This window comes from Ictalurus punctatus, chromosome 28 (genome assembly GCF_001660625.3).
Source record: "Ictalurus punctatus breed USDA103 chromosome 28, Coco_2.0, whole genome shotgun sequence".
NCBI classification, from domain to species: Eukaryota; Metazoa; Chordata; class Actinopteri; order Siluriformes; family Ictaluridae; genus Ictalurus; species Ictalurus punctatus.
In genome coordinates this window covers 10,561,769-10,580,656 of record NC_030443.2, presented here as the reverse complement: position 1 = coordinate 10,580,656, position 18,888 = coordinate 10,561,769, and the positions used below count along the sequence as shown (strand labels likewise).

Genomic DNA, 18,888 nt, shown 5'->3' with positions numbered 1-18,888 from the left:
AATATAGATCATATTGTAAATATACTATATATTGTGATTTTCTTAACTACATTGCATCACATTAATTAGGAAGAGATACTAACTGGTTTATGTGGTGTTTTCTTATGTTGGTTGATTTTTGCCAGCTGTCTGTGCAACATATACATACATACATACATACATACATACACACACACACACACACACACACACACACACACACACACACACACACACAGACATGCATACATACATGCATACATACATATATACATACATACATACATAGGGGGAACAAATCAATGTGACCAAAGCACCCCAAAATACCAGATGTCAGAAATATAATCTATCCTCACAATTCCATGCATGGCTGTGTATTACCCAAGGACAATAATAATAACAAATGCCCTGTGTTTTAATCATTAACATTTAAATAATATTCATTTCAAATTTTACAGACATATTTCCTTAAATAGTTCCTTCAGAGGTCCTGATAGATTTATTAATGAATGAAATGAGATTGAATGTATGTGATATGCGCATACATATCATACAAATTTCACTTCATATGCATTTCCTGCTAGTTACATTGCTTTATTGCTGCCTGTTAATTCACATATTCATTATAGCCTATGTATGTACTGATTACATTATTTTAAAAAAAATCACTTAGCCCATTTTGCATGCTGAAAATTGTTCTAATTATTATTCCATGGCACTGTTAAATTCTGACATTAGTCAAAAAAAAAAGGTTCACAGCAGAGCACTGTATATTAGTGTACATAGTAAAATCCAGTGTTGAATTAACACCTGCAGTGTTTATTCATGTTCAATTCGACACACATGAAAACTGAATGAGTTAATTAAACATGCTAGGTGTTAATTCAACACTGGGTATTTTGCTGTGTATGTTTGTATATGTATACAAGTGTCTCTGTAGTAACAGGGTCTACGTGCGCTAGCATAACTTTAGTTCTTCTTTTTATACGACTAGTTCCAGTCCACTAATTTGGTTGGACAAGCAGGTTTTCAAGAGTGCTGATATTTATTATAACAGCAATGGTGCATTTCACGGTTTGTATGACTCCACTTGTCTGTGTTCGGTACAATTCTAGCAATAGTTTGTTATATTTAAACTATGACTACACTTACTCTGTGCTGTCAGTCAGTTTAAGTTGCAGCACACATCAGGGACTAATAGTAGCATTGAGCTAAAACACTGTTGGAGGAGATAAGTACAAGATGAAGGAAACCAAAAAAGAGACAAACATATAGTTAATAGATAAATAGATAAACAGAGTGCTAATTCAAGTGTTTAGTGGTGAGGTAGGTCTTCAGCCTCTGTTTGATGACAGCCAGTGACTCAGCTTTTTGGCATTTAGAGGAAGTTCATTCAACCACCTGGGTGCCAGGACAGAAAACAGCATTGATGCATGTCTTCCTTTCATCCTGAAAGATGGTGGATCCAAAGAAGCCATGCTAGAGATAGTGTGGTGCAGAGCAGGATATGATAAGTGTTTGGTTGGCACTTATCCATGTTTGGCTTGCTAGGCAAGCATCAGTTTTAAATCTGATGCTGACGACTACATAATGGTGATATGGGAGAACTTGGGAAGGTTCTGGATCAGTTGCACAGATCGGATAGTGCGCAGAGACGAGTTGCTGTAGTCGGCTTAAAATGACGAGACTGAACAAGCAGCTGAGTGGCCTTTATGTATAGAAATTCCCATATCCCCCTGGATGACTGAGTCACTTTGGTGCTGTGAAGTTAGAAGGACAGTTTGTTGGTTGTCCAGAACTGTCCAAGGTTGCAGAGTGTCTGAGGGAATCTGAATGGCATAACAGGTATTAAAAACTCAGAAGCAGCAGCATCTGCCCTCACCAACCGAAAAGGACCCAGCTCTAATCCTTGTGGGACGCCAGTGGAGAGTCTGCATGGAGCAGATGTGGATCCCCTCAATGTCACCCTCTATGAGCATACCTCCAGGTAAGAAGCAAACCAATGCCATGCTGTGCCAGGAATTTCAAGACTCATGAGGATGGACAGGAGAGTCTAACCTAGCGCATGAAGCTTCTCAGTAATGATCAGAAGGGCGGTTTCTCTGCCAGACTGATTAGGAACTTGGAGGTTATTCTGAGTAAAATTCAAAGGCAGTTGATTGCATACAGCACGTTTAAGAATTACACACCACATTGCACTAAATGTACTGGGATTTTTTTCTGTCAAGCTAACGTTCTGATCAGGACCAGCACTAGTGTTTCTTCTGAAGGAGTTTTGGGGTTTATTATACTGGAGTGTTTTCTTAATCTGGGTGCATGATGTCTTAGTGGTTAGCACTCTGGAGTTTGGGGTTTGAATCCCACCACTGACCTGTGTGCATGGAGCTTGCTTCGGAGGTTTCCTCCAGGTACTCAGTCCAAAGACATGGGCTGTAGGCTGATTGGTATTTCCTAATTGTCTGTAGTGTGTGATTGTACTGTGCTGGCACCCTGTCCAGAGATAGGCTCCAGGCTCCCCTGTGACCCTGTGTAGGATAAGTGGTATGGAAAATGGATGGGTTTTTCATGTCACATTAATTAGACAGACTATCTAACTGGTTTATATGGTGTTTCTTGTGTAGGCAGATGTTTAAACATCTGGCAGCTGTCTGAGGGGTGACAAATCAGCCCAATACTGGATGTCAACATACTACCCTCACAATAACGTAATATTATCCATCCATCCATCTTTTATACGGCTTATTCTACTGGGTCACGGGGAACCTGGAGTCCCAGGACGCCCGCAGCACGGGAAGACACACACACAGGGCCAGAAATACACTGGAATGGCCAATCATAGCGCAACCAGTGATAAAGAGGCGAGAACTTGAGCCGCCATCTTGCTCAGTGCTACATGGAGTCCATAGTTACTGGCAGGATGGCGTCAGATCACATGTACCCAAGGAAAAAGCCCAAACTGAGCCAAGGGGCACAGTGTTTTGACGTGAATTGCTATAATTATCGCAATCAGCAAGCCAAAGAACACGGCATTACATTTCATAGATGAGTATTGTGTCATATTAGGTTGTAAATCCTGTCCAAAAGGCAACACAGTACCACAGACACAGTGTATTTGCATGGACATCAGACACGTCACATTGACATAGGCAGTTTCTATGATCTTCACTTTGTTTGGTCAGTTTTTACTACAGTACACAAATCTACGATATTTTAAATGAAATTGGTTCTTAACTTAGGTAGTTTCCATATTTTCAGTTTCCCAAACAAAGATGTACACACAGAATACAGATGTAGTATTCTGCAGTTTATCCCACAGTCATTGTATACAACATATAGATAAGATGCTTAAGTACTAGGATGGAATTTATTGAAATAGTACACTTTTTTGCAGTCGTGTGTGTACAGCTGGTCTCATGTCAGGAATTGAGGTTGTTCGGGGCCTGATACGAGATCTGTTACAGACCTGAACCTTGAGATATATCCTTATGTACAAATTTAGCCAAGATCACATTGAATTATTTTTCAGTGCGGTATGAAGTTGTGGTAAGCAAATTATTATAATTTCATATATTCCATGTTTATTTAATGTTGAATTTGGAACTTAGATTTAGAATTTCAATTGTTGTTATTTTAACATTTGATCGTTGATTTAAGTTGCTATATTGATGAATGGTATATATACATATACATACACAAAGGAGGATATCTGCATAACGTATAATAACGTAAGTATAACCATAAGATACTAAAACTGTAATGATAAGTGTCATTGATAACAATAAACATTTACAAAGGAGAGACACTGTTATAAGAGGTGGTATAGTCTAATTTATTAACAGTACTTGAAAATATCCTGAATTTTAGTTTTATAATTCATTGGTGATAATTGGTAATGTACATCATATATAATGATTTTCAATTTTAAAAATGTAGAAAATTACAGATATATATTTAACATACATATAACACATGAACCTATAACCTGAATCATAATTTCTAAGAGGCTGGTGTAACAATCCCACTGCTGCACATTTCAAAGCCATTTAAACATCTGAGCACAAGCTGTTGGGCCCTAGCCCCAGGATCATCAGGGAACTGCACATCCTTTGGTGATACAGACCTGGTACAGGCAGGATCCAGCAAGGATCCTACCAAGGAAGAGTGTCTTCTCCCATGTCCAGTACAGAGTCTTGTCACATATTGGAGCCAGGTGTGTGTTTGGAATTGGCATGGCAGACCATGCTGCTGAAACCCAAGATGGCATTGACAATCATACCATCTACCTGATCAGGCTTCTGGTAGAAATATTCTGCACTCTAAGACATTATCACATTGCCCGACTTCAGAACTTTGGATTAAATCAATCAGTGAGACAGACCCTGAATATACACTGTATATACACTAATTTAAATGACGGGTTTTACATCCATTTTTGCATGTGAGTACTGATCAGATGAATATCACAATACAACTTGGTTTCATTTAACAATATGAACGTGAAAATAAAAATGTGATGAATACAATAGCTAAATTTAGTCTGTAAAGTCACTTGGAAGGTTGTATCACAAGGTAGTGACTGAGAAATGTGTGGGATTTTTGTCTGAATGTTTTGAATCTATTGCTTATTAACCAACCCTGATGGCTTGTATTACATAAGTTAGTCTCTTTTCCTAGGTCCTTGAAGTATATACAGATATTCTGTAATTGCCCTCCATTTTCAAATGTTAGACATTGTCATGCAAATCATGACAAATCATATCAGTAATGAATAATTTAATAATATGCACATTAGTAACAGCATTTATAAATACTGATGTGTATTTATGCATATATTGATAATTTTTATTATATGTACATATTATTTGAATGGGTGCTGTTGAAATCGCCAACGTGACAAAGGTTGTTGATTAATTTCCTATAATAACAGTGCTGACTGCAAAGAAAACCACTGATTAATATTAACGTGCTCGTTCTAATATTTTATTGTTTCCATAGCAACAACTCATTCACATGGACTTGTATGATGTTCCACATGATCGAATGTTATTAATAATAATTAAAAAAAAAAAAAAAAAAAAAAGGATTTAAAAACGTATTGTTATTTAACACATCACAGTTCAAACCGAGCGTAAAGCCGCGTCCATTATGTTGTGTGACTTGCCTCATGAGAAACGGAACGCTTTAGACGACGCGTTTACGCAGGGGAAGAATATATTCAGCGGACTGAGTAGGCCAGTCCGATTGGCTCGGATATCAAGGGGCGGGGATGTGTGCGATTCGTTTGTTTGTTATGGGATGCAGAAAGGAAATGTCCAAAGTAGTGGTATGAGGTGAGCTGTTTTGCACAGTTGGACAATATTTAAACGATTAACCACATAAATAATACAGCGGGAAGTGTCTCGCTTCATTTATAATCAGGGCGTAAACACAAAATCCCCTACAATAGAGCCACCTGACCATGTTTGTGCGAACTAGCCTGCTAGCTCGTTTTGTATTACGGCAATATAATACTGCAGGGCGTAACCTTTTTTTGTATTTAGAAACAATTCGGTTATATTTACACCTGATCTATAAGGTGTTCTTGGTCTAGGTGAAATGATTTGGTTTGTAGATAATCTTTGTATACTGTATGTATGTCGCAGTAAGCACTATTACCAGATTACCTGCATAGTACTGTACATTAGTTCACATTAGAGGTGGGCGATATAGCAGAAATGCTGTGTTACAGCTGTTGCAATACATCATTTTGTGTCTTTTATGAGCAGAGAATCGATTTTAATGTTATTTACGTTTAACGTCCACGTACTGTATGTGTATTAAACGATTTAACCTCCACTCAGCCTCGTGTTACTCTGAGTGTGAATGGAACCGGTGTTTCTGCGCATGCGCGGTTAAGTTTTACACGCACATTAAATTCACACTTCTTTATTTATTGCATGCTGGATTGTTTTTTTTTATTTGTTTGTTTTCTTCTTCTTCTGATCACGAGATCATATTAAATACCAAAAATATGCTAACTCTAGTTTTTATTGACATTTTCAAAGAAGAAATTTCTCATTTTCACATTTGTGGTGGCTTGGCTAAAGTCTCGGGGTTACTGATATAGGGGGTCGGGGGTTAAAGCCCCAGCACTGCCAAGCTGCCACTGTTGGGCCCTTGAGCAAGGCCCTTAACCCTCTCTGCTCCAGGGGCGCTGTATCATGACTGACCCTGCGCTCTAACCCCAGCTTCCTAACATGCTGGAGTATGCAAAGAAAAGAATTTCACTGTGCGTATGTATATGTGATCAATAAAAACTCAGTATCATTATATTTGTGGGCTACTGTTTTATGAAGACCTACAGTATAAAAGCACATCATGGTTGGACAGTTTGATAAGGTAGGCCAAATTATTAACGTGTACCGACGATTCCTGTGATATTTCAGAAATCTGTTGTTGAGCTGTGGTTGATAGCATATTGTCATAGTTCACATTGAAGTACTTTGTGTGTTCCAGATGCTTGGGCAAGGTTAACATCTAGCTAGTCACTAAGTGATGGCTCCAGTAGGCAAGCGCGCCCTCCGTAGAGAGGAGTTTGTGCTTGAGCTAGCTTGTGAGTGGGGCTCGTGCCAGGAGACATTCGGTGGGATGGAGGAGTTCTGTCAGCATGTGGAAACTCATTACCAAGACCTCGCTGCAGAGAGCGAGGACCCGGATATACCAGGTATGTACACGTGAAGTGAATAATATTATCTCCTTACAGTGGCATCTCTCAAGGGGTGGGATATACAGGTGTGTCTCAAAAAGTTAGAATATCGTGGAAAAGTTTTTTTTTTTTTTTTTTTTTTTTCCGTAATTCAAAAAGTGGAACTTTCATATATTCTGGATTTGTTACACATTAAGTGAAATATTTCAAGTGTTTTTTTTTTTTTTTTTGGTTTTAACTTTGATTATAACGGCTTACAGCTCATGGAAATCAAAATATTAGAATAAAGAATTTATAATACAGAAATGTCGTAGTGTGGCATTCCTATTGTCAAGCCAGTCCTGAACCAGAAACAGGAGTGTCTTACCTGGGCTAAGGAGAAAAAGAACTGGACCTTTGCTCAGTGGTCCAAAGTCCTCTTTTCCAGATGAAAGTAAATGTTGCATTTCATTTGGAAATCATGGTCCCAGAGTCTGGAGGAACAGTGGAGAGGCACAGAATCCAAGCTGCATGAAGTCCAGTGTGAAGTTTCCACTGTAGGACTTGGCACCTGCCCACAGTGCCAAAACTACTAGTAACTGGTTTACTGGCCTTGGTGTTACTGTGCTTGATTGGCCAGCCATCTTGCCTGACCTGAACCCAATAGAGAATCTGAGAGACTCTAGACCCAACAATACAGACAAGCTGAAGGCCGCTATCAAAGCACCCTGGGCTTCCAGAACACCTCAGCAGTGCCACAGGCTGATTTCCTCCATGCAACACCGCACTGATGCAGCAGTTCATGCAAAAGGATTAAAGCCCAGACCAAGTATTGAGTGCATAAATTAACATACTTTTCAGAAGGTCGACATTTCTGTATTATAAAATCTTTATTCTAATATTTTTACAGGGTCATGGCAGGCCAAGGCTCATTGATGCGCATGGGGAGCAAAGGCTAGCCCGTCTGGTCCGATCCCACAGAAGAGCTACTCTCTAATGGCAGATATTAGATTTCAGCAGGATAATGTACCCTGCCACACTGCAAAATTGTTCAGGAATGATTTGAGGAAGATGAGAGTGAGTTCAAGCTGTTGACTTGTCCTCCAAATTCCTCAGATCTCAATCTGATCATGCATCTGTGGGATGTACTGGACAAACAAGTCCGATACATACAGGCCCTACCTTGCAACTCACAGGACTTAAAGGATCTGCTGATAACATCTTGGTGACCTACACCACAGCACACCTTTAGAGGTCAGAGGTCAGGTTGATGGGTCGGAGCTGTTTTGGTGGCATAAGGGGGGACCTACACAATATTAGGCGGGTGGTTTTAATGTTATGGCTGATCAGTGCTCTGTGGGTACTTTCACACTGCAAGCTGAAGTGCTGCATTTGAATTTAAAGATCAGTGATGTTTTTAACATAGTTAATTCACATTTGCAAAGCAATGACGGTTATGGTTAGAAGAGCATGGCTGACTAAGTGACACTAAAGAACGTGTGGAAAAAAGAACCGTTTAGTTTCAGCTCATGTCTTTTTGTTGTAATTCATGTCATTTCTGTTAACTGCTGAACCACAGAATACATTTGCATTTAATAACATTACAATGCACAGACTGTGTTTACATGAGCTTGGTGAAAGACAATCTTTGATAGATTTCAGCATCGGCAAGATTACAAAGGAATCCAGTTTGCACTATTTCAATACGAACACACATTTGGGATCGGAACCCATCATTATTTTACTTATTGTCGCTGTTTAATGTAGGTTGGGAGTTTGACCACCATGACCTCAAGCTACTGGAAGAGACCTTTAAATTCAGCAGCACAGTGCTACCACGTTTTTAAAATATTTATATTGCTTACTGCAGATGTGGAGCACAGCAGATTAATCACAGTAGCCATCCTGCTCGCTCATTCCATCGAGAAAGCATCGTGTTACACACTACCTGTCACAGTAGTTTCTTTCCATGCGTTTCTTCTTTCTCGTCCAAAGTATCTAATGAAAAAACATCTCAAGTTACACCGACTTATAGCAGAGTGCCATTTAGGATTCAGTGACAAATTCAAGACATATTTGTGTTCAGATCACCTGAGACGGAGTGATTTATTTTATTTTCCAGAGGACGTGCACAGCTGCCTGTGGCAGGACTGTGGCTTCTGCTCAGTGGAGTCTGATGGGGAGATGCTGAGGCACATGCTCTTTCACTGCTACCACGCTAAGTTGAAGCAATGGGGGTTGGCTATGCTCAAGGCTCATCCGGACATGGGTGACTGTTCAGTGGGTCTCCAGAACCGCAACATCGTGCCTGAGGTCCAGGAGAGCTTCCTCTGCCTTTGGGAGCATTGTGATGTGAGAGAGAGTGCGCTTTTGTGTTTAAAAAAAAATGAAACTTATAATACCTGTAGCATATGTGTGATTACCAAAGTTACCACAATTACCACATTGGCTGTGGCTCAGGTGGTAGAGCGGGTCGTCCACTAATCGTAGGGTTGGCGGTTCGATTCCTGGCCCACGTGACTCCACATGCCAAAGTGTCCTTGGGCAAGACACTGAACCCCAAGTTGCTCCCGATGGCAAGTTAGCGCCTTGCATGGCAGCTCTGCTACCATTGGTGTGTGTGTGTGTGTGTGTGTGTGTGTGTGAATGAGAACCAGTGTAAAGCGCTTTGGATAAAAGTACTATATAAGTACAGTCCATTTACCACAGGCAAGAGTTGCGACACTTTTCAAAGTGCACACTTTCAAAAGTGTATTTTAAGACTGTGTGCCGTTGTGTGTACTGTATGTTTGTATAGAGACAAGATAGTGCTGCTGCAGGTGCTTATTTAAACTATGGAAAAAACCAACAACATTATTCTACTGGATGATTGCATGTCGTGTTTTTTGATCTTCACAGACGAACATGGATAACCCCGAGTGGTTCTACAGGCACGTGGAGATGCATGCACATTGCCTACAAGTCAATAAGGAGAACATTCTGTTCTGTGGCTGGAAAGGTAAATAATCCTAATCAACACAGTGTGAAATATAAGTGTTTGGATGTTGAGTGTCATATTTTATATACATCAAAGTTTTAATAATAAAAAAAACAAAACAAAGCAAAGTGTGTAAAATCCTGCACAGATCAGTTCAGACCAGGTGAGGCCTAATATTCCAGTGAGCATACGTTAACACTCCACTGTCAGAGACTGCAGGTCTGATATGCCACTCAACTTGATAGTCAATGACTTTGACTGTGGTAGGGATGTTTGTACCAGATTTGAGTATTTTAGAAACTGCTGATCTCCTGGGATTTTCACGCACACCTCTAGTGTTTACATGATGTGAAACAAAAAAACAACCAGTAAGAGACAGTTCTGCTGGCAGAAACACCTTGTTGATGAGAGAGGTCAGAGGAGAATTCCTCTAGGTTCCATGTCTGTGAACCAAGAACAGGAATCTGAGGTTACAGTCGGACGGACTCACCGAAACTGGAGATCAGAAGAAGACCAGCTACTGTATTTTTTTTTTCGGGGGGTTCTCAGTCTTTTCAACTGTCTAGTTTCAGTGAGCCTGTGCCTACTGAAGCTTCAGATTTGTGTTCTTGTCTGACAGGAGTGGAACCTGATGGGGTCTTCTGTTTCAGCAGATCTGCCTCAAGGCTTGAAAAGCCATGCTTTCTGAGATGCTCAGTCGACGATTACTTTTTGTTTTGTTTTTCATACCATTCTGTACAAATGAAAATGTACAGGAAGTCAGCAGTATCTGAAATACTCAACCCAGCCCATCTGGCACCGACAAAAAGAAGCAAACATTAACTCAATCTCTTGAACTTTATCTGTTCTATTCTGTGTCTTGAACTGTATTTATTTTGTATTTATTCTATGTATTTATTCTTAATCACAGTCACCAATTTAGGATACGTCCAAAATTGATGCATTTTATAACACAAACATTACAATTAAGCAAGTAGTAGCAAATATTCCTACTTATCTGATGATTCTGCTATACACCAACCTTTAATGAGATTGAAAGGTTCTGACAAATCCAGGTGATCATCTGAACTGACAGTTTAGTATATTCAATATAAACAATCTTTTTTGCTCTGATGTGACAGCTGTTTGTCGTTTTTTTTTTTTGTTTTGTTTGTTTGTTTGTTTCTTTTCTTTTTTTCTTTTTAAGATTGCGAAGCCTCGTTTAAGGGCCGGTTTAAATTGCGGGAGCATATGCGGAGTCACACTCAGGAGAAGCTGGTGGCGTGTCCAACCTGCGGTGGAATGTTTGCCAACAACACCAAGTTCTTCGACCACATCCGACGACAGACCTCCATAGAGGGTAAGGGATGTGACGGGATGACGTGTAAGGTAGCAACAAATATAGTAATGTTTATGTAATTAACAAGCATTTTATGGTGGTGTTAGGTGATTTATGCATATTTGTTTCTTAATGTGTTGATAAATCTTAATTTGAACTCTCTTGTCGCGCGCTACCTTTATACTCAGTTATAGATTCTAAAGAATAAATAAATAAAATGAAATCATTGATGATGGAAATAATAACATTGCCTTTTATCGCTTTATCTCTTATCTTTATTCCTGCACGCTGGTCTCTGCATAGGACAAAGGTTTCAGTGCTCTCACTGCTCAAAGCGCTTTGCCACTGAGAGGCTGCTGAGAGACCACATGAGGAATCATGGTATGTCTGCTGTGTGTGCATAGACTTCATCAGCTCCAGAATTATTGGCACCCTTGGTAAAGATAAGTTGGAAAAATGTGCTTTTAGTTAATTAGCTTAATCTCGCACTGACAGTACATCAACTTAACTGAAGTAAATGATTGGCACCCCTGCATTTAGAAATGATAAAGTTGGGGTTTTTTTTGCCCCAGAGAAACACAACGTGGGAAGCAACATTTACATTTATTCATTTAGCAGACGCTTTTATCCAAAGCGACTTACAAATGAGGAAATACACACAAAGCGATATGTCATGACATGATTATTGTTTAACCAGTCCCCCATTTTTTGGGGACTGAGAGTAAAGTTAGCATTTATTTAGACTTATCCTTAGGGGCGCAAATAATTTTGGGACATGTGTTTTAGAGAGAATCTAGTTCTATCTTGTTAAAAAAGTAGTTCTAGTTAAACCAAAGATTCTCCTATTGTTTGAGTGTAAAATCTGAATTATTATGTGTACGGTTTATTTTATCACTTTTATTTTATCGCTCATTCTGTGAAGGGTGCCAATAATTCTGGAGGACAGTTGTGCATTTATCTGTATTTAAATTCACCCTTCGCTTTATTAAACATGTTTTTTTTTTTTACTCAAGATGAACAAGATTAATCTCATTTTGTGAATTGGCATACACACATTTGTTTGTAAATTCAGTGTTTATACATCAGGCCTAGTTTGCTGCTCATGGGATGTGTTCTCTCTCTGAACAGTAAACCATTATAAGTGTCCGCTGTGTGACATGACATGCCCCTCGCCATCCTCTTTGAGGAACCACATCAAATTTCGCCACAGCAACGAGAAACCTTACAGCTGTGACTACTGCGAGTACAGGTACCAAAATGACTTGTGGCCTCTCTATTAACAAGCGCCAGCATGCTTCCAGTAACACAGTGGGTTAGGGCTCTGTTGGTAAAAAACAATAATAAAAAAGAATGCTTGATAGTTTTATTGTGGTTGTATCTTTTGGCAAGGCTTTCTATCCAGTACTGTGATAGCAACTCTGTTCTTATATGCTCTGAGCATTCTGAGTACTCTAAATAAAACTAAGCATGGCACTGAAAGTGACGCAGGCCGAAAGTTATTCATGTCACGTCATGGACTCAGCAGTATGTTTTGAATGTATTGGTATGTTTAAATGTATTGGTATAATCCAATTTATTGTCTGTGTAGGATACACTATGTGGCAAAAAGAATGTGGATGCCTGACCAGGTTTTCTATGAGATTTTGGAGTGTGTCTATGGGAATTTTTGCCCATTTAGTCACAAGAGCATTTGTGAGATATGGCACTGATATCGGGCGAAGAAGCTTCCCTGCTGAAATAAAAAAATAGAAACCCTCATAGAATTTGTAATGGTTTTAATGATTATAATGGGAATAGTATTGGTTTTAATGGAGACTATAACGTCCCTATGGGTCTCTACTGGTAATTTGTGGCCTTCTATTGGTGGCAAGTTATGTACCATTAAGGACCGATGACCCTAATATGTTCTACCATTTAAAAGAAACCATTTGGTAGTGGTTTTAATGTTTAACAGTTGATGGTTTATAATGGTATCTGTAGTGGAAACCCTTAGAATTTCTGTAATGTTCCAGTTCATGCCAAAGGTGTTCAGCGGGGTTGCGCTCAGGGTTCTGTGCAGGTCACTGGAGGTTTTAAACACCAGACATGTAAAAACCATGTCTTTATGACCAAACCATTACCTCACTTTATGCACAGTCATGCTGTGACCTTTTGGACTTCCCCAAAATGTTTGTCACAAAGTTGGAAGTATAAAATTGTCTAAAATGTTGTGGCATTAATATGATCCTTCACTGGAACTAAGGGGCGTTGACCAAACCCTGAACAACAACCCCAGACCATTATCCTTCCTCCCCCAAACTTTACTGTTGGCATTAGCATTCTCCGGGCATCTGCCAAAGCAAAATACGCCTGTCGGACTGCCAGATAGTGACGCATGATTCATCACTCCAGGGCACACATTCCCACAGCTCTAGAGTCCAGTGATGGCGTACTTTACTCCACTGCAGCCAAGTGTACATCTGCTCAGCCATGGAAACCCATTTCTTGATGCTCCAGACACAGAGTTCTTGTGCTGATGTTGCTTCCAGAGGCAGTTTGGATAGGTGGAGACGGAGGATAGGTGCTTTTTACACGCTACGAGCTTCAACACTCAGCCAGCCTGCTCTGTGGCTGATCTATTGTTGCTCCTAGATGCAGATGATACACAATAATAGTGTTTACAGTTGACCGGGGCAGACCTAGGAGAGCAAAGATTTCATGAACTGACGTGGCACCCTATGACAGTGCCACATTTATAGTCACTGAGCTCTTCAGTACGGCTCATTCTAAAGCCAGTGTTTGTCTATGGTGATTGCATGGCATGTGCTTGATTTCATGGACCTGGTAGCAATGGGTGTGGCTGAAACACTTAGTAGGGGCAAACACATACTGTACTTTTGGCCATATAGTGTAGTTCTACATTAGTATGAGCTCATCTGTGTGCTTTGTGCGTGTTTCTTCAGCTGTAAGAACTTGATAGATTTGCGAAAGCATCTGGAAACGCACAGCAGCGAACCAGCCTATCACTGTGACTTTGCTGATTGTGACTACTCCACCCGCTCCATGCACTCTATCAAAAACCACTACAAACGTGTACATGAGGTGAGCCAATCAGATACCTACAGGAGCATACACGACTTGAGCTTGTTATTTAGAAGCAGCCACTATAGGTCTTTTTAGAATAGCCCTATGGAACAATCTATCAAACAAAATGATCTACATGTACAGCCAGGGCTCTAGCTATACATCTGCAAGGTGGACTAAAACAGGTAATTGTGTATGGTAAAGTGGCCAGTAACAAGGCAGGCTGTCTGGATTGCAACTTCATAGCAGGTAGTAGTATGGCAGCTTTTAAAACCCTTGATCATTTGTTTAATCATTTGGTAGAGTTTACTGTTTAAAAGGTAATGATTGGTTTGTTTGTGTGCATGTACACACACTCAATAAATCGGTTGTGTTGCATTGTTTAGGGAGATTACACTCCACGGTATAAGTGTCATGTGTGTGAGCAGTGTTTCACCAGAGGGAATAACCTCACTGCACACCTACGCAAGAAACACCAGTTCAAATGGCCTTCAGGGCATCCCAGGTTCAGGTATAAACACTACCTTTCTCTTACAACTATTTCTAATTTCTACATTTTTTAATATCAGATTTTACCACAGGAAGACTCGAATCTGTGTGTGTGTGTGTGTGTTCTATTTGTCTGTCCTTTAGATATAAGGAGCATGAGGACGGCTTCATGCGGCTGCAGCTGATCCGCTACGAAAGCGTAGAGTTGACTGAGCAGCTGATGCAGGAGCGACAGGGCGATGGAGACAGCAGTGAATCTGTTCCTCAGACAGAGTCAGGGGAAACTGAGCTCCCTGTAACTGCAGATGAGAACACCAAAGTGGTCACAAGAAGGGATCGAGAAAGAGACTGCAGAATGCAAGAAGTTCGAGAGAATGTGTTGCCGGACCTCACAAGTGGCGCTTCTTCCTCAGAGGTGGATTCGAATAGGGAAGAGTCTGTGATGCGACAGTTACAGGACACCGCTCAGAAGCTGGGCATGGAGGTGGTCTAACCCCATATCTCCCACACACACACATACACACCCCGGCCCCAAATGAAATGAAACGAAGTCCATTAAATAGAAAGAACTTAGTCAAAAGCACAGGTCCATTGCTTATGTCTTATGCACTAGTAGAACAAAGTGAGTGGATTTCTTAGAAGAAACGTCTTGGAGTATGAAGCGAGAGTGTGTGAGTGAGTGAGAGATTGAAGAAACTTACTTTTTTATTATTATTTAATTTTATCTCAGGCCTGAGGCAGTTTGGACGGTTCGTTTCTGGATCCCGTTCAGCACACTGTACAGTTTAGCACAATAGTTGGTTTTGGTTTGATATAAAGGTGCCGTTTGTACAGTGTTTCTGGACATACAGTGATCATATAGTTTCAGAAGGACCTTAGAGATTCCCTTAATCATGATATCCGTTCATTAAAAGTGTAATTTTTTTAGTTTTTTTGTTTCAGGCTTTTGTTGACCTTCAAGCGCAGGTTGTTTGGTTGAAGAAACAATTGCAGTTCACCTCGCAGGCCACTCTAAAAGTTACAAACTGCTCCTTTAATTGGAAGCATACTACTGATTAACTCCAATAACACCTTTTCGGCAGACAGTGCAGTACGGCAGGGAGCGGTTGCTAATCTGAATTCAGAGCTATTTCTACCCTGGTGACTGTTCCCATCACATAGCATTATCTCTGATATGTAGGGGGGAACGTGTTCTCTGGAGATTATGGGGTGGTGATGTCATTCTCCACACAAAGGTAATGGTACTTAAACAAGGTCTGGCTTACTTGCTCTTTGGGAATGAGGACACTACTAAAGTTGTCCCGTACTGTTCATTGGGAAAAGAAAGTCTAGCTAGGTAGTGTTATTTCAAAATGGTGGTTATCTGACTTGAGTAAGAATTACATTTGACCTATTGATGATCTGCTCCACCGATATGCCCTTTCTGGTTCCACTGGTACTGTGACAAGTAGAGTAAGCAAATTCTTCACATATATTTAGTTATGGGATCACTCATATGATAATGTATATAATGACTTTCTGTTTATTAAATTGCTTTCATTCGTTTGTATTGAAACGGAAAAGATATCACATGTAAATGGATTTATGGCTTTAAAATAATATCTATTACAAGAAAGCACTCACATTTCTCTTTTGCTTCTTTTACATTATTTCATTTTGGGGCTAAACTCTTCAATGACCAAGATGTGCATCAGCAACTACTAGGTAGCTAGTATCAAGAAGAGAGTAAATTACTGATGTAATGATTACTGTGTTCTTTTTTTTTTTTTTTCTTTTTATTTATTTACTTTTTAAAATATAGCAAAAGGGTGACTGTAAACGACAACATGGCGGCTAAAATATGTCATCAGGATTTTTCAGGTGCTACAATTTTAAGAATATTATATAAATTTAAGAATAAATTTATTTCTGAATATGTTGCTCCCATTTTTTCATATATTTTATGAAACAGAAGGTTCCAGAGTAGACATCTTAACCAGAGAACACAGCATGTAGAATAGCTAACTTGTTCCTCCAGGTTGGCTCTGTTTACGGTGAAGTGTACTGCAGTCAGCCCCCCCCCCCCCCCCATCTGTATTTGGCTTCATTAATATTTCATTTCTAGACTCTGTGGTGAAGCAAGTTTTTAACAATTTGGGAAAAAAGAATACTTTGCAATGAGTCAAAACAACACAAAAACATCTGTTTCCTATTTTCATTTAAAAAAAAAAAATTCATGAACGTGATGTACACAGACTGATTATGCATTTGTTATGTGGAAAAGCACAGTGTATATTGTATCCAAACCCTTGTTCTTATTTATTATTTGAAAGATTTCACACTTTTATTTTATGCTTTGGTAAGTTTCAGATATTCATCTTGTTGGATAATTGGCTTTTAATCATTATCTCTCATAAATATGTTTTTTTTTTTTTAATGTTATGTTTTAAATTGAGATGCTGTTGGTATGTAAAACTTGCACATGACATTTGATTTTGTGAAGAAAAAAAACCAACCTCCCCTTTGGCTTGTTTATATCACCAAGGCCTTGGCACAGTCTAATTGCTCGAAACTAAAACCTGAATATCAAGCATTCTAAATTTAACGCATGACATTCTCATTTGGGTCAATTCTGGAGCATTTTATACAGTAATGAGTTTACGGTAACACACGGGCTGAATCACTACAAGTTTCACTATACAGCAAATTTTGAGATACCAGTTACATTTCTAGCTCAGAATTTGGATTTAGTAGTTTTCAGAGGATACTGGTTTCATGTGATTCGTTATAAATCACAATGATTTGTGAATCAAGTGTGTTTCCTGGCTACTTTACTAATCCATCTTATTTTATTTACATTTCTTAAATGCTTTTATCCAGAGAAACAGAAGTGCTTTATTGTCTACAATCTAAGGATGCATAAGACACACATCAGAAGTCAATGTAAATAGACAGCAAATGTAAAAAAAAATAAAATAAATAAAAATCTGTAAAATGTAGATACTTTTAACGTAATGAAATATAAAGTTTCTATACATCAAAATATATGTCTATAACTAGCAGTAAAAAAAAAAAAAAATCTAAATCGGCTCAATATTTGGTGTGATCACCCTGCTTCAGTTCTCTCAGTTCTTTTCTTTTATGGAAAATCGGCCAAGCAGAGTTTAAAGCATCTTGGAGAACCCGCTGCAGTACTGAGAGCTTTGTCTCACACACAGCTCTGATTATGTTTTTACATGAAGAGTCTTCTCTTACTTAATAGCCTCCTTTCTTTAATGACGTACAAACATTTTCTCAGTAAAATTAATTTTTGAAAAAGAAATGTTTGGACATTTAAAATCTTAGATTTCTCCACTGACACATTTGCACCGACCTTCTGCAACATAAAAAACACCTGCCTAATATTGTGTAGGTCTTCCTTGTGCCACCAGAACAGCTCTGATCAGTCAAGGCGTGGGCTCTACAAGACTTCCGAAGGTGTGCTGCAGTGTCTGGCACCAAGATGTTCGCAGCAGTTCCTTCAAGTCCTGTAAGTTGTGAGGTGGGTCCTCCTGCACATCCCACAGATGCTCAATCGGATTGAGATCTGGGGAATTTGGAGGCCAAGTCAACACCTTGAACTCTTTGTCATGTTCCTCAAACCATTCCTGAACAATTTTTGCAATGTGTCAAGGCGCATTATCCTGCTGAAAGAGAGCATTGCCATTAGGGAATACCGCTGCCATGATGAGGTGTACTTGGTCTGCAACAGTGTTTAGGTAGGTGATATGTGTCAAAGTAACATCCACATGAATGCCAGGACCCAAGGTTGCCTTCTTTCCATAGTGCATTCTGGTGCCATCTTTTCCCCAGGTAAGTGACTCCCATGATGCAAAAGAAAGTGTGGTTCAGCAGACCAGGCCACCTTCTTCCATTGCTCCATGGTCTAGTCCTGTGCTCATGTGCCCATTTTAGCCACTTTTATTGGTGGACAGGGGTCAGCATGGGCAGTCTGTAGCTGCACAGCCCCATAAACAAAAGCTGCCTGTTCTGACACCTTTCTGTTGTAGCCAACATGAACTCTTTCACCAATTTATGCTACAGTAGCTCTTCTATGGGATCAGACCAGATGGGGATAGCCTTCGTTCCCCACATGCATCAATGAGCCTTGGGTGCCCATGACCTTCACAAGACCTGAAGTTGTGGAGATGCTCTGACCCAGTCGTCTAGCCATCACAATTTGACCCTTGTCAAAGTCGCTCAGATCCTTATGCTTGCCCATTTTTCCTGCTTTCAACACATCAACTTTGAGAACTGACTGTTCACTTGTTATCTAATATATCCCACCCCTTGCCAGGTACCAGAGTAACAAGATCAGTGTTATTCACTTCAATGACAATGTTATGGCTGATCCGTGTATACATAAACCATAAAAACAAA

General features: G+C 39.7%; 1 protein-coding gene across 2 annotated transcripts; it reads left to right on the top strand.

Moving 5' to 3' along the window:
• The first annotated feature begins 5,205 nt into the window (after positions 1–5,205).
• hinfp (histone H4 transcription factor) lies at positions 5,206–16,403 on the top strand. Of its 2 annotated transcripts, none has more exons than XM_017460711.3 (10): positions 5,206–5,309; positions 6,475–6,682; positions 8,766–8,995; positions 9,542–9,641; positions 10,807–10,959; positions 11,242–11,319; positions 12,067–12,187; positions 13,881–14,019; positions 14,388–14,512; positions 14,635–16,403. In XM_017460711.3, exons 2-10 carry the CDS (start codon positions 6,514–6,516, stop codon positions 14,981–14,983), a joined length of 1,464 nt encoding a protein of 487 aa, XP_017316200.1. In that variant the 5' UTR covers positions 5,206–5,309; positions 6,475–6,513; the 3' UTR covers positions 14,984–16,403. The 2 variants fall into 2 exon arrangements, with proteins under 2 accessions (XP_017316200.1, XP_017316201.1); XM_017460712.3 differs by lacking the exon at positions 5,206–5,309 and adding an exon at positions 5,316–6,357.
• The last annotated feature ends 2,485 nt before the right edge of the window (positions 16,404–18,888 follow it).

Bases quoted from the DNA above. Each gene is read 5' to 3' on its own strand.
- hinfp (XM_017460711.3), top strand. From the start codon at position 6,514: ATGGCTCCAGTAGGCAAGCGCGCCCTCCGTAGAGAGGAGTTTGTGCTT. The intron at 14,020-14,387 runs GTGAGCCAATCA...TGCATTGTTTAG, and splicing joins ACTACAAACGTGTACATGAG to GGAGATTACACTCCACGGTA. The intron at 14,513-14,634 runs GTATAAACACTA...TCTGTCCTTTAG, and splicing joins TCAGGGCATCCCAGGTTCAG to ATATAAGGAGCATGAGGACG.